This window comes from Polypterus senegalus, chromosome 7, assembly GCF_016835505.1.
Source record: "Polypterus senegalus isolate Bchr_013 chromosome 7, ASM1683550v1, whole genome shotgun sequence".
Classification (NCBI taxonomy): Eukaryota; Metazoa; Chordata; class Cladistia; order Polypteriformes; family Polypteridae; genus Polypterus; species Polypterus senegalus.
This window is the reverse complement of record NC_053160.1, coordinates 81,137,756-81,155,140: the sequence shown is the minus strand read 5'-3', so window position 1 is coordinate 81,155,140 and position 17,385 is coordinate 81,137,756. Positions and strand designations below refer to the sequence as shown.

Below are 17,385 nucleotides of genomic sequence, written 5' to 3'. Positions count from 1 at the left end.
TTGACTGGAAATTGAACATTTAAATTTGTACTTCACAGGCAGTCACAGTCATTAAATTCTAAATCAAGGACTGCCAAATATATATTTGTGTAAGGTTAGTGAATGAACTTTCTTTTCATAGATAGAAAGATTCAACATCACTTTCCATTGTAATTCATTTGAGATTTTAGTGACAAAATGAGCATGATTTTGAGACAAATACAAATGGCGAGTAACTTTCACTTGCTATTTTGTCATAACTGCACAGGATAAATAATGCTTTAATCACTTCTGCCACCTTCCTTTAGAATAAAGTGGAACAAATTTAAAACATCTCTCTCTATATTTAAAATCCAATGCTTGTCTGTCTGTATGTCCTCTTTTCACGAGAGAACTACTTAATGGTTTTAGATCTTAGTTTTTTCTAAAATTTTCTTGAAAATTCCATTTGATTTTGTGAATTTTCTTATCGCGCTATGTTTCATAGTTCGCTTGCGGTACCAATTTATTTGCATGAATCTGAGAGACAAGCAGAGGGCCGAGGGGAGGGGGACGGGGCACTCCTCACTCACGCTCCAGCCTCAGGGCGTATCTTACCTCCTCTTAACTAGCGACCGAGAGAACTACTTAATGGATTTAGATCGGGTTTTTTTCTGTAATTTGCTTGCACATTCTGGTTGATTTTGTGACTTCTTTCATAGCTCTAAGAATCATAGTTCTCTTGCAGGAGTGATATATTTGCGCTAATCTGAGACAGAGTCTGTGGGCTGAGGGAAGGGGGAAGCGTGACGTTAGGAGTAGGGAACTGGGCAGGGCCCTCCTCACTGTTCTGTTTCACTACTACACGGGCGGAGCCACGGGGGACGGCTAGTAATTTTATAAAGTGACCACATGGCATACTGACAAAACCTCTTTGGAGTTTATTTTACAATTCACTTCCACCTTAAATTGTTTATGATGGAAATTATAGAATAGTTTAGCTTTTATAAGAAGTTTTTGGAGGCAGTCCTAGAAATTTTTAGGGTGAGATTAAAGGAAATTAGTGCAAGACTTACAATTTTTCTTCAAGACAAACATAATTTATGCTCATACGTTTATAGTCATTGTGCTGACCAGCTGTACAACGTAACAACAATCTAATTAGATACATGACCTGCCTATCCTTCTCTTGCTAGTTAACAGACAAAACACACAAATAACCAATAAAAAGACAATTCAGTTTTTCAGACCTGGATGTGACAAAATGTTCAGCTCCATAAAATAAGAAAACTGTGTACTCACTGTATTTTCTTGAATCAGAAAGAATGGTGCTTTGATTGTTCTTCTAGTTGCATTAATTTCTTCAACATCTATATTTTGGCTTTATTGGTTGCTAATTGAGGTAGGCTGCTTGCCTGAAAGTTGCCACTGTAGCAACATACTTTTTCCAGGTGAGAATTTCCAGTAAAATTTAGCAATTGTTGAGCAGAAATTTGTGAGTTGTGATGCCAACTTTTGTAGTCATGGTCTGTGATCTCAACTACAGAGTCTTTTTGTCCTCATTATGCTTTTCTCTTACTGCGGTAATCACGGAGTCAACTGCAGATGCCCGCAGTAGATCGGTCATAAGTAACCACTTAGGTTGTAAAATGTTTTGCATGCTCAAGAAATGTTTTTAATTTCATAATTAAAATGTTTAATTATACCCCATGACTTGAGGATCATTATTTCATCTTTGTTTCTCTTTGTACAGGAAGTTGAGCTGCAAAATAAGTAATTATTCATTAATGTTGATGGTATTTAAACTCTCTCGTTGATACAGACAACCATGAATCATGAATTTCTAAAAGAAATAATTGCTTTATATTTCACAATCCACATTAATGACATCATGCTCCCTGGTTTGTTGATTTCCGGTTTGCATTTTGGCTTTGGCGTTGACCTCATAATGTGGCTTCTTGGTTACCCATCTATGCTCATCTGCAGGAACTCTGCAATTTCTTTGTCCTCTTCCAGGGTCCTGCTTTCTTCCTCACACTGTCAGCTCTTGTTGGCAGTTCAAGATCACAGTACTGTAGCATACAATAATTTTCTGGCATGAAAGAGATGCTCAACCATCAACAGGTATAAAGTGAGTGAATAAAGTACATATATTAGATTGTTTCAATATAACTTCAGGGCCCGTGTAAATCACAAGAAGTAATTTCTGTTGAACTTTCCTTGCTCTCTTCAGCTCACCAGCTCCCCATACTAGCTTTTATATGCATTATTTTTTCTCATAAGGTTCCTCATAATTACATGTGCTTTTGTTACTGTATTAGAAAGCATTCCTTCTAAATAAGGACTACTCTAAACAGAAATCACATAAACCATGACAGGTTATGTTAAACTCAAGTCACAACATCGATTAATGACAATCTGACTTTTTCCCCCTCAGTTCTATATGTGCAAGGAATAAAACAAAATGAACATAATACTATTTTACATGTTGAAAATCATTAGGGAGGGCACTAGGAATGATGGGCATTTTTCTGCCAATTTTCTTGCTAAGAAATGCTGGCAATTCTGACCTTACAGTATGCACTACCAAAACACTATACACTGATGTTATAGTTTTGCAAGTTATATGTACAGTTAGCATTATTAATTTTTCTAACAAAGTTACAATCAGTTTCCATCCATCCATTATCCAACCCGCTACATCCTAACTACACCGTCACGGGGGTCTGCTGGAGCCAATCCCAGCCAACACAGGGCGCGAGGCAGGAAACAAACCCTGGGCAGGGCGCCAGCCCACCACAGGGCACACACACACACACACCCCAAGCACACTCTAGGGACAATTTAGAATCGCCAATGCACCTAACCTGCATGTGTTTGGACTGTGGGAGGAAACTGGAGTACCCGGAGAAAACCCACGCAGACACGGGGAGAACATGCAAACTCCACGCAGGGAGGTCCTGGGAAGCGAACCCCGGTCTCCTAACTGCGAGGCAGCAGCACTACCATCAATCAATTTCCATTATTAATTATTGAAACTATTTGAAGCATGCCATAAAGTATCAACAGATATGGATTTAATGGCCAGCATAATGCAAAAATAACAATACTAGTGTATCAACTTTATATAGCAAACTGGTATTTCATCAGATTAAAAAAAGAAAAATACTTCAGCATCTAATAAAAATATAAGAATGTAGTCTCAGATCTGGGGAATAATGAAAACACACTATGCAGAAATTAATATTTTTATTATATCTCATATAATAGTAAAGTTCATTGAAGTGCATGAATAAAAAGTTTAGTGAAATTACAGAAGAAACAATCTATATAGCAATGGTAGGTGCATTCACTGTGCATCTGAAAAAAAAAGTTCTTACTTGATTTGGCCTAAAACAATTTTTTCAGGTTTCCTAGATTCTGACATCAGAACCCGGATAACTCTGATTAAACCATAGGGCTTTACAATAAAAGCTAAAATATTGACCATATGATGGCAAAAAGTCTTTATTTTGTGATAAATTAGTCAACTCTAGCTACTTTCTGATGAAGTTGGCGGTGCTGTCGAAGAGGACCTCCTCCTTCTTGATAAGGAGCGTGATCTTTCAGCACTGTAGGCAACTTGTTTGTCATAGGATTGCATCTGTACTTCAAGGAACTCCCTCTGTTGTTGGCTGATTGTCTGACAAATCAGTCCAGGTAGAGCTTGGATACTTCCAATTAAAGTCTCTAGCTTAGTTTCCAGTGTAACAATCCTCTTCTCAAAGTCTTCACTCCTTTCATTTAGATCAGAGATCATATCATACATGATATTTTGTGTCTGATGGCAAAAGAAAAAGAAAAGAAACTCATTAACAGCAACTGCTATGTCACACTTGAATTACACAAATATAATTAATCTGATACAAATTTAGGCAAAAGACTTGCTTGTCAAAAGAATCTAATGACCTGCATGGTATCATGAAGTGTCTATGAGAAAGCCTGCATGAGATAAGGGTGGCAGCTTGGAATATTGATTAAAGCTGCTGCTGCAGAGCTCTAGGGACCCGGGTTTGGTTCACAGCTTGGCCATAGTAAAAAGTTTGCATTTTCTCCCTGTTCTCATTGTATTCTAGTTTCTGATCTCATTGAAAACATGTACTTGACAGGTAAGTTGATCATTTTAAATTGGCCCTGAGTGGATATGTGCCATACCCTGGACTGCTGGTAACAGTGCTCTTACTGTTAATGAGACAGGCTCTGGCCTAATATGATTGTATAATATAAACAATACAGAGGATCTTGACGGGACATGTACTTGGTCTTTTTTGTTATCAAATGCTTATTAAAAGGGTACAAAACCCCAATGCTGACATACTGTGCAGAAATAAATTACATAATAACATAACCATCATCCTACCCACTGGACATATACTTAATCATGAAGTGCTGCTATCTGGACAATATGAGGCAGAACAGAATGTACCGGAGTGTGAAAAGCAAGGCGCAAGACATGATAAGGATTTTCCTAAAGGCAGAATAGTAATAATCATGATGATGATGACACAAATGAAAGTTCCGCATTGCAGGAGATGAGTATGTCTGAGCTTCTCTATGTTTTATATTTATTACAATGTGGGTATAAGGCATTAGCTGTCTTAATAACACACTGAATTTTAGGGACCTAAGAAAAGGTAGCGGATGACACATTCTGTTTGTACATGATTTTTACTGATAGACATTTACGAAGATCATTGTAATAAGGTTGGAAAGGGTTTTTTTTTTTCCCTATTCTTGGAGAAAGATGATTTGGAAAGACCTGAAATAATAAAAACTGTCAACATCATTATACATCTAATTATTAATAGAATACAATTATTATAAAATTCGAGAATAATATTGCATAATGAATAATGAGAAGTTTACCATTGAATAATTCACATGACAGGACCAGCCTTTTGACTGGTTCAACAGCAAATCTACATACTGTCTTCTTGATTTTAACGTATTGCTCTGCAATCCCACTCTTCATTAGCTCTAAAGTTTATGATGATGATATGTAGCAGCTTATTTTTAACAAAAAAAAAACAATCTTTTTCTTCCAGGTTCATGTAGATACTGCAAAAAAACAGCAATAATTCTTTGCTTTTATAAGAATGGTCTTTTGATTGTTGCCAGCATGAAACAGCAGTGCTAGCAGCTGATTTTCAATAGTGCTAATATGGTGAATATTTATATTAAAATAATAAAAAAAGTCAACCACTACCAGTCAGTATGAAGAATAAGTGCTTTGAGCATGGGAAAGGTGCTACATGTATTATTATTATTAGTAGTAGTAGTATTAAGAATATGTTGAATGAACATCTACATTTTAGCAGCTTAACAGAATAATCAAGTAGGGGAAAAATATGAACATTGTCACTACATGGCAGATTTCATTGATTAAATAAAGCTTATTTTTTCCAAAACAAAAAACGATATTGAAGTTGGTTTCTTAATAAAAGTACATATCTTGAAATAACCATTTGAGATTAGAATGGTATGTTTCTCACTTACTTATGTGTGTACAGTACTTACTTTTCTACAATAAATGCACATTAGTAGATGTACTAAATTGTACTTAATCTTCCGAAAAATCGGTTTTATTTATTAAGACCTAATCTGTCAGTGCAGCAATTGTCCATTCACTTTACAAACATGCTGGCAGACACTCTTAAATGGTCACGGGCAGTCAACTGTTTATGTACAATACTTTAATGTACCACCAAACAGTAGCATTACAATAAATTTTTATATATTGTTTGTGAGTCTGCTAAAATAATTACTGCTCTCTTATTCTATCCACACAACATTGATAAGAATTATTATTTTATATTCCTAGTTCATTTTTGTTATACATTAACAACGCAAATAGTACACTAGGGTACACCATTATACAAATAAAATATTCTAAAAACATAAAAATGTATTTTGTTTCATACTGGGAGTAATTAAGGCTTGCATTGTAAAATCATTTTATTTTCCTCATGGAATAGATAACACAGTTATCATGGTAGTGCATACAGAAACAGAAACATATAAAATACTAATGACATACTTATTACCTCAAGTGATAATTTAAAATTTCCTGTTAAGTAATTGTGCAGGTAAAAGTCAGAAATATGAACTAATAAAGATCAATGCAGGACCTAAAGAGATGCTGACAGTTCTGATTTCTTAAGAGACACTAATAATATAATCAGTTTAAATTACAGAAAAAAAAAATCATTAGAAGTAAAAGGATGTTATTATGCTTAAGTCAATAAAATAAAATGTGCATCTATATACATAAGAAATAGATAAGTTATTATGGACATAGTATGACATGTTAAGGTAGAATACAGTATGATTTTTTTCAAATAGTTTATTATAACAGTTCTTTAAAAAATATAAGATTCTAAGAAGCTTCAAAAAGTTCAGAGCCCCTATCATTTAAAAAGATATTATTAAGGGATAGTTTTATTTAATTCAGAATTTTAATACAATATTATTAAAAGTATATTAAATTCCTAAAAGTTATGCTACCTCTTTGTATACATTTTGTGAAGGAATAAACAATTTTTGATTCATGTAATCAGTTGCACAGTGTTTAATTACTTTTCTGCATGTTTGCTGTATACAAAGCATAAATAAGATCAAGATAAAAAGGATACAGACAGGACTTGCACCAAAATAAGGTTGACTTGAAGTTTGGCATCTTACTATCTATGCTGTTCTGCAACAACTACAGACCAGTACTAAGAGCTCCCATTTCAATTATTAAATGCTAGCTGTGCCCTGCGGCTCCGCCTATGTATCAGTGAAAAAGGACAGTGAGGAGGGCCCTGCCCGGCTCTCCACTCCTGACGTCACTCTTTCACCTCCCCTTGGCCCGCAGCCTCTGTCTCGGATTAGTGGGAATATATCGCTTCTGCAAGTGAACTATTATTCGTAGCGCGATAAGACAAGTCGTAAAATCAACCAGAATGTTCAAGCAAATTATAGAAAAAAACAGTTCTCTCGTTCACTAGCGAAGCAGATGTAAGATACTCCCAGAGCCTGGAGTGTGAGTGAGGAGGGCCCCGCCTCCCTCCCCTCAGTCTGCTGCGTGTATCTCAGATTCTCGCAAATAAATCGATACTGCAAGCGAACTATGATAGCGCAATGAGAGACATCGCAAAATGAACTGGAATGTTCAAGCAAATTATAGAAAAAACCTGATCTAAATCCGTTAAGTATTTCTTTCGTGAAAAGTGGACAGACATACAGAGAGACAGACAGACGTTGGATTTTATATATATAGATGAAATATCTTCACAGTTTTGTCAGATTTTCCATTTCCATTTTCCAACCCGCTATATCCTAACACAGGGTCACGGGGGTCTGCTGGAGCCAATCCCAGCCAACACAGGACGCAAGGCAGGACAAATCCCGGGCAGGGCGCCAGCCCACCGCAGGGCACACACACCCACACACATTAAGCACACACTAGGGACAATTTAGGATCGCCAATGCACCTAACCTGCATGGCTTTGGACTGTGGGAGGAAACTGGAGCACCCGGAGGAAACCCACGCAGATACTGGGAGAACATGCAAACTCCACACAGGGAGGACCTGGGAAGCAAAGTCCCAGGTTTTCCTTACTGCGAGGCAGCAGCGCTACCACTGCGCCACAATTTTTTCACCATTAAATTAGTATTTGGGTGAGATTGATTTTTTTTTGTCAGCCTGATCTATTTGTGAAAATCATTTTTCCTTAGGTCATCTAAAGATATGCAAGAATTACATGCCAGTCGGTTAATCAGAGTCAGGTATCTGCATTTCCTCTTTACAAACTGGGCATCTGTTGTAAGTTAATTCATTATTCATTTTTAACGTGTTTTTTTTTTATTTGTCAAATAACAAACTTAATCACATTTTATTTTGGGATTTCTGGAGCACTAGATTCTGAATCTCTACTCAGTTTTTGATTGAAAGCTTACTTTTGTTGTTGTGATTAATTTTGTACTTTTTTCCCTGCCATTTTGGGTGTCCTATCATTAGAAAAGCTCTGCATTGTCAAGGGGTGTTTCCTTAGTGATCGTGAAGCACTTGCAATGATGCACCGGGTTACAAGGTTTGAAGATTCCAAAAACCTTTTAAATTATCGGCCTTTTAATATACATTTAAACATATCTCAATTATTGTAGGTGCTCTCTATATATTTTTGTACCATATGTGATTTTTAATATCTTTTATTATTAATATTTTTACATTCTTACTTGCTGTGCTTAAGCAGAATATGATGCACATATGACGTGTGCACTGTTGCTTAAAATAAGCAGGTAAACACTGCAGTCTTCAAATGAATATGACATTTAAAAACACAGCCCTTCACAAATACAGCATTTTGTACATGCATACAGTGATGGATCAAAAAGAAAGTGGAATGGGACAGAGTTTGGACTGCATCTAATGCATATAAGTTCATAAAATGAACACTGTTGACATTGAAAAGGCATTTTAAAATTGTGATGTTAAAGCTATTATGATAGCAAAAGGTACATCAGAAATATGAGATAAAAATTAAAACATAGAATTTAAAAATATTTGATGAAGAAATTTGAGTTAACTTGTCTCACACTGATTTGACCCAACCTTAAAGAAATCTTTAACATTCACCAGTCATATCTGAGCCACTAACTATAGAAAATCTTGCATTTAAAAAATTGCTTGTTGATGTAAATATGGCTTTATATCCACTTCTAAAATCTAGCTATATACGCATATAAATACATAAACCTATTATGCTTCTGTTAGTAGGCAAAAATACGGGAGGCTGTAGGGTATGGTCATAGAAAAAATTGGTAAAGCAATGGGTTACTTACAGCGATTAGCCACAACATTAAAACCACCTGCCTAATATTGTGTAGGTCATTATCTGGCTGAATGAGGCCACTGCCATCAAGGAATACTGTCCCCATGAAGGGGTGTAATGTGGTCTGTAACAGTCTTTAGGTATTTGGTACATGTCAAAGTAAGATCCTTATGAATGCCAGGATCCAAGGTTTCCCAGCAGAACATTTCCCACTGCTTCCACAAGCTTGCCTTCTTCCCATAGTGCATCCTGCTGGCATTTTGTTCACCAGGTAAATGACAGACGTACACCTGGCCATCTACATGATCTAAAAGAAAATGTGATTCATTAGGCCAGGCCACCTTCTTCCATTATTTCATGATCCAGTTCTGATGCTCATGTGCCCTTTGTAGACACATTCGGCAGTGGGCAGGAGTCAGCTTGGGTACTCTGACTGGTCGGCAGCTATGCAGCCACACACAGTAAGCTGCTATGCACTGGGTTCTGACACCTACTGTATCTCTCATGACAAGCAATAAGTTTTCCATCAGTGCTGCAGTGGCTATTCTGTAGGATAAGACTAGACAGGTTCACCTTCGCTCCCCACGTGCATCAATGAGCCTTTGATGCCCATGACCCTGTCACCGTTTCACCAGTTGTCCTTCCTTAGACCACTTTTGGTAGGTACTAGCCACTGCATATTGGGAATACCCCACAAGACCTGCCTTTTTGGTGATGATCTGATTCTGTCTTCTAGCCATCAAAGTTTGGCCTTTGTCAAAGTCACTCAGATCATTATACTTGCCCATTTTTTCTGCTTCCAACACATTACCTTCAAGAACTGACTGTTGTCTTGCTGCCTAATATATCCCATCCCTTGATAGGTGCCATTGCAACAAGATAACCAATGTTTTTCACTTCACCTGTTAGTGGTTTTAATGTTGTGGATGATTGCCAGATGTTTCTATTTAAGAAACATAAATGAATCCATATAAAAAAGATACAAGCAGAACTCAAACCATGCCTAACTGTAATTCAGAGGCACCATGCTCCCGCATGTGGAGTATAACTGTATTAGAACATGTTGGGTTGGTTTTTCTCACTTTAGTGCCAGTATAACATATAAGGTCCTATACATTTTCAACTAGACAATGTTAGAACAATAATTTAAAAGACAGGGCTTTCAGCCCAATGAGCCCACCAATCCAATTCACATAATTTCTCCGGAATTACATCAAGTCATGTTTTGCAGTTTCACAAAGTGGCTACAATCTACACATGATGCAGCTACATCATTTATGTCTCAAGGTCTAATATAAAGAAGAAATCATTTGACTTCACTTTGAAAAGCAAGAAAAATACAGCTAAATTATGGAATGTTTATGAAGAATTTGAAGGAAGCGAGACTATGGGGAGACATGACTGAATAAGGAAAAAATATGAAAAAATGAATATATCAGATGCTACATAAAAATAAGGTCTTTAAAACAGCATGGAAACATAGTGGGAAGCTTTTCACAGATGCTATAAACCATTTTTTGAAAGAAAGAGCCGTTGATAAATGGAATGAGTTACTTAGTAACACAGTGCAAATTAGGACACTAGGGGCCTTCAAATCATGCCTATAATAAAATAAAATAAAAAATTTAAAGCTAGTTAGGAAGGTAAGCTGCATGTTTTTTCAAAATCTTTTTATTCAACAATGGTGGCGACTTTTTTAAAATAAAAGTGTGTTTTATGTCAAGTACATAAAATAATCTACACATTGTAAAAATCCATATTTAGGCATGTGTACTTAATGTCTTAAATTTGGTGTGAAAAACTAGCAATTTAAAAAACAAACTTAAGATTATATTCTTCAAATACATAAATATGGGTAAGGCATTCAAAATTTTAGCTAAACAAATTTCCCACATCCAAAAGACTTATATGGTATGGCAGTTTTCATATACAGTAGTAAGCTATACAGCAATTTGCTGATTATTGCAGCAGATACTGTTTCCTTGGGGACCACTTTATTCCCTTACAGCTTACCTATGGGTCTCATTATATTGACATTTTGTTTTTGCCTTCTTCTGTCTGTTGCCATGCCAGTTGGCATCATGAGAATGCAGCAACACTTCAAGAGCAGTCTCAAAAGATGCAGAGAATACCGCTCCTAGCAAATATGTGCTTTACAAAGCTGAAAGGCTTTCTAGTTTACAGAAACATGAATCAAACTAAATAAAATATTTTCTGGATATTACTGCAAAGAAAATATAAAACAATAAAAATGATATTCAGAACATTAAACTAATTACTTCCGAGTATTCACTATTTTTACTACACACTACTACACATTAATGTCTTGAATTTTTGGATGATATACATTTTAATAGTAAGATTTTGTTATACAGTATTGTAATTGTTTCATTTGAGGACAACCTTTATTTTATTTTTCTTGTCAAAGTACTGTTTTTAAAATCTAAAATTTCAGGGAGCATCAACTGTAATGCGTCTGTAATGGCAGGTCTTGTGCATGTCGATGAAGATGGAATTCTTCAATGGGATACCCTTATCTCAACATCATGTCAAAAGATTCTTGGCTAGGTTTGAGCTCTATAGGAGCAATAACTCCAATGTTTCTAGTGAGCACCAGCATTTTTCTATTGCCTGGGGCAAGGCTTTATCAAAGGCTTCTGAAAACTTCAGTATGTGTAGGAATAGAGATGGCCCAAAAGCACTTTCTCATAGGTAAAAATGGTGTTGGAAGTATTTTGAAACTACCTTTATAAATGGGAAAAATACTAAGCCTACTAGTGGCTTGGGAAATACTTGCTCCTACAGAGCTCAAACCCAGCCGAGAATCTTCTGACACTGCTTTCTAGCTGGGTGAGGGTATTCTACCCAGGACATATATTGCTATGCCACACATGCACACACCTGCATTCACACTCACCCTTGCAAATTTTAATTGTAGGTGGCATTTCTGTTTTAACCTATGCATTCATTGATCATCAAATTGATGAGGCAGCGGTGCTGTCAAAAGATGGCACACACTTTTCTGTAGATCTTCATGTTGAAAGAACATATCCTTACAAGTGATTTGTTCCACACAAATTATCTAGGGCGGCACGGTGGCACAGTAGTTGCGCTGCTGCCTCGCAGTAAGGAGACCTGGGTTCGCTTCCCGGGTCCTGCCTTTGTGGAGTTTGCATGTTCTCCCTGTGTCTGTGTGGGTTTCCTCCCACAGTCCAAAGACATGCAGGTTAGGTGCATTGGTGATCCTAAGAAATTGTCCTTGGTGTGTGTGCCCTGCGGTGGTTTGGCGCCCTGTTCAGGGTTTGTTCCTGCCTTGTGGCCTGGGATTGGCTCCAGCAGAACCCTGTGTTAGGATAAAGCGGGTAGGACAATGACTGACTGACAAGTCACCTATGTCGATCATTACTCTTGTCTTTCAAGCACTGACAATGTTAAAAAGAAACCACAGAGCCTTGCCTGCTAATTTTGCTTTTCCTAACAATCTAAACTGAGTGATCTTTCTGGTGATGTTAATGTTGCACCTATAATAACTGCTTGCACCAGCTTTCCAGACTGCATTTTAGTACCTGCCTATTGTGACTGCCCTGAAGGATGCGTCTCCTGACTGCATTTGCTGCACAAAGGAACAGGTTGTTGTTACTGTGACCCCAGTCTTCACTAATCCACCAGCCATATTATGATACAGCACAGGGGGAAAGAATGGAAGAAGTGTTACTCAATGCAGTTTATCCAATTGGAGGCAAAGACCTTTCTGCACCATAAAATGGGTATGCATTTACTTGAATAGCATATTAATATAAATGTAAATAATCATGCTAAAAAATGATGCAGAAATGTCACAAAATGCTTTGGGAGATTAACTGCAGGCTAGAATGGAGCCACTTTCTACATTTTATATAAAATAGATGACAGACCTTTGCTTTGGCATGCCACAACCTTGAAACTCAATTATAATCACATTGGCAGCTTATTCATGATTGTGAATGTTACAGTACTTTAAAGATTTTTCATCATATTTGACCTACTATAATAAAAGACCATTTTCAATATTTAGATGATATCTAATGATTCATAGGTCTCAGAATCTGGCAACAGTTACAGTCATTCCCTAAATGAAAACTTTGAAGTTTATGCTTTTTATGGGTAATTGCCTTATAAAGCTGCTTAGAGGAACTCCACACCACAAAGGATAAAATAAGGCAAAATATATTTAAAGCTAGTAAAATATCCATCAAGAAAGGGATAACCAAAACAAAATAGAATAAAGTTAGAATTCTTTTTGTGATGTGAATGCAGACTGTTTGTGGTTTCTGATTGTAATGAGAGCCTCTTTTGTAAAGTGGCTAGTTGTGTCCATAACACAATAACTTTTTTTAACAGGACGAATGGCACACAACCTTGTTCTTTGGACATTTGGAACATTAATCTTCTGCTCTTTTGTCTTTTCATTTGTTCATCTTAGCTGGTGCACTGCTTTTATTATCTGAGCTTTCGACTTTCAAGATGATAGGCTGGGCATTCTATCTAATTCACAAGTGCAAAGACAAATTCCTTTGATATCAGTATTACAGTTTTGAAGATCTTTCTTCATACAAGTCTTTTTATTTTTGCCCTTCAGTGACATCGTATGCTTGAAATAACACATATGGGTAACATACAGATGTAACTGTCCAGGAATAATGAAGGGAATTGTGTATTGTAAAAGCGCTGACATGTGTCACCCATAGTATGAGCTGGTATTCCATCAAAAGTGGCAAGACTGCAAAAATTGCAAACAGTATCACAACTACTGTGACAAAGGTAAGTAGTCCTTTTAAGGACAGTGAGCCACCTAAAAGATGAAAGGATTCATTCTGGAATTCAGTGCCTGCACTACACTGGTGTCAGGAAATAACACCCACAGTCCAATTCAGCAAAGTGCTGAGCGCTGTGAAGACCTAAAACAAACCTGCAGGTCTCAAGGCAAAGACCTGGGATCTGGAGTGCCATTTGCAACATCAATACAGGGGGGAAGACAGCTGAGAGACTGTTACCTCTCCAACTCCACCAATGCTTCCCCATGTGCTAAGGTCCATTGGCCTCTGGGAAATGTAGCAGATTTGAGTCGTCACTGATCCCATGTTTGGCCGTGTGATAGGCCAGTAGTAAAACTGTGCAGACAAAGGACGAGGAATTACAGGGCAGCCATGGAGGGAGAATCTGAGAGCTGAGGTCAGGACTTGGAATGGTGTTTGTAGTGTCAGTTCAGTGAAGGAAAACAGCGAAGAGTCCAGAACATCTGCAGCTCTACTCAAGCCTGTTCACTTGTATTCAACAAATCAGTACACAGAAGTGCACTCTTTAAAACCTATGTTGCACCGTATTACAGCATAGTGCTCAACATCCCTGCTGAGCCACCTAACAATGAAGTGCTGGGTGATGTACTTTTGTCACCAGCTGCACGACTGCAGAAAAATAAAGATCACTCTGCCATTTTGAAGAATCATGCACCGTTTCAAGAATTTGGAAGCAGTTGGTGACAATAATGACATTGAAGAGAGGCTATGTTATGCCACTGACATGCTGCATCAACCAGGGATGTGCTACCCATAGGTGGCATTCCATCACCAGCAGCAGGGGCACCTATAAAAACAGCAATCCAAAGTGCAAATGCAAAGTGGCAAAATAGTAGTGGATAGTAGCAGGTTTCATTTGTGCCACTGGTACTGGTTGAAAACTTACTGTAAAGTACTAGCTGAAATCCTCCTTTTTTAGCATTTTCAAATCTGCTAAACAATGGACACTCCAAATGACACTGGATGAAACATATATCTCTTCAAATGAGCAATAAGGTATAATCTCACAAAAAGTCTAGGCTTATGATATTGAAAATTACATTTTTTAGAGTGAACTTTCGAATGTTATTCCATTGGATACACTAAGTATAATATTCTTAGAGAATTACAAGCTGCATCTTTCATTAACTGTAACATATTTAGTGCTAAGTCACAGGAATGTGATAGTGGGTAGAAACGTAAAATGTTAAATACACAATATTAAAAAAATGCATATTTAAACCTGAACTGGTATGTATGTGGTATCGCAGTAATAATTGTGGTCAGAAAGAGTACTATCTTCTTTATGGAACTTTTAAAAAACATAATTAAGTTAGACGCAACTATGTAAATGCTTGAACTTTGCACTTTGATTTAAAATATCCTTTGCATAAAATGGCCAATTAAACAAAAGCAGTAAATATAAATACAACCCAAGGCTGCAGAATGTGGAGCACAATTAAACTGCAGTGTATCTGTTCACATTTTTCGAAACTGTGAATTATCACTTGCAAGACAAGATAAAAAGCATTTAGTATAATCATAAGAAGAATGGGTTGGCTGCAGCATAACATTAAATCTCACAATAAATTTCATCAGATCAAGTCATTGAAAGATTTTTTTTTTCTATTGAAATATAAAAGCTAACACTTTAAAGCCATTTTATGTAGAATTATACTCAAGTAAAGCCGAATGCTCAGTACCAGTCGCCTAAGCCCACTATCCCATAACACAACTCAACTCAAAGCTGCTACAGTAAAATTCACAGAAACATGAGGACCAGCAAGTGAGGAAACAGCACAGCACTGACCCAGTGAAGAAAACGAAAAGCTAAGGATTAGAGTTGTGGACAGGATGAGGGAGCATCCATGTTCTAACCACCGGAACTGCATCAGTCCATTTATCAATATAAGAGCCTAATGCCCCACTGACCCCCGCTGCTGACAATTCCAAAAGGATCAGATTAAAAAGGGAAGACTCACAAACAAACAGGCGAACAGTAATCAGGAAGTGTTCAGGTAAAGGCAAGGACAATTTTTGCAATGATTGTCCCAAATGCAAACAGCCTCTGCTGGATAACATACAAATGAAGTAAGGAAAAGTCTAAAAGTATAAAAATGTGAGCAAGCAAAGGCATGTTGATGGACAGAGTTGAAGTGATAGCCACTCTTATTGTATTGTAAGACCCACCATAACTGTGTATCCTAAGATAAAGTATATGAGACAAGGCACATCAAAAACAGTAGCATTCACTTCCCTCCCTTCACTCAGCATTTGTGCCCTTCACCTGAACAGCAGTCAGGTGAAAGGGAACAGTTTACCTTGGGCGAAATACAAACAACAAAAATCTATTTATCAAGTACTACTAATGTGTATAATCAAAAGAAAGATAAGAGCATTAGATCACAAACAACACTTTCATTCATGGTTCATACATTTTTATACGTTTGAATAAATGGGTTACTCTCATATGCATTCCATTCTTTAAAAGAAACAAAATGTACCCTGTGGACACTTTTTCTCTAGTGTCATTTCTTGTGACTGAAGACAGAGAGATATAATTAAAGTTAGTAAAAAATATTTTATTAATACACACCAGGCAAAGGTAAGAATGACAGAGAAGCACAGTCCTAGGACACCTGCCCTTCATCTGCGCCCAGGTGTCGGTGTCCTAAATCTTTTATAATGCTAAGCGCAAAATTTTACCTTATGACTTTAGTTGCACAAGAATTTCAAGACATTACATCTTTACAATAGTTTTGTTTGGATCAGTAGTTACACAATTTTAAAGGTCATCAGTTGGGCACTTGTAACTTCTTGTTCGTTACAGAAAACAGAAGCTGCACTTGTCGCAAGACAGACTTCTCGTGGCCCTTGTCACGCACACCAGATTTGATCAATAACTGATTTTTATTTTTCCACAACCCTTTCATTACATTCTCACTAAGAAAAACACTCCTTTTATGGAACACCTCAAAAATCCTTTGGTGTAACATATAACATGCTGTTTTACAGAATTTGGGCCTGACTGAATATAGGCATGTGGCCTGACTAGCGCAGAATCACAAAATGGTCAATAGACAGGATTGCATAACTATCGTGTTAAATCCATAATCTGTCTATGTATACATATATCTATCTATCTATATATCTAAAATGACAAAACATCTATATATATATATATATATATATATATAGATATATAGATAGATATATAGATATAGATATATATATAGATAGATATAGATATATATATATAGATAGATAGATAGATAGATAGATGTGTGTATATATATATATATATACACACATCTATCTATCTATCTATATCTATCTATCTATATCTATGTATGTCTATCTATCTATATCTATCTATATCTATCTCTCTATCTATCTCTATCTATATCTATCTATCTATCTATCTCTATCTATATCTATCTATATATATATATATATATATATATATATATATATATATATATATATATATATATATATAGATAGATAGATAGATAAAATGACAGTGTCCAGTGTCAGTGACCGGGTGTAATGTCATCTGGTGTCCACAAGAGGGCTGCAATGCCCTATGAACAAAGATAAGAAGAAGCACAAAGAAAGATGGATGTAAGGGCTAGCACATTCAGTGGACAAAGGCAATAAATAAGGAGCACAAAGAAAGGGTGATGTAAGGGCTAGCATATCTGGTGACCAGAGGTTGCTAAATGCATGACCTGATCGTAACAGAGTGACTTACCATT

At 36.6% G+C, this 17,385-nt stretch overlaps 1 protein-coding gene across 5 annotated transcripts in view; it reads right to left on the bottom strand.

Moving 5' to 3' along the window:
• Positions 1-3,235: 3,235 nt before the first annotated feature.
• The window catches only part of kcnn2 (potassium calcium-activated channel subfamily N member 2), a 553,897-nt gene continuing 539,747 nt past the window's right edge, over positions 3,236-17,385 (bottom strand). For all 5 annotated transcript variants that reach the window (XM_039758938.1, XM_039758937.1, XM_039758939.1 and 2 more), the window contains one exon: positions 3,236-3,778. In XM_039758938.1, the coding sequence (XP_039614872.1) occupies positions 3,491-3,778 (288 nt within the window). In that variant the 3' untranslated portion in view covers positions 3,236-3,490. The remainder of the gene's footprint in view (positions 3,779-17,385) is intronic.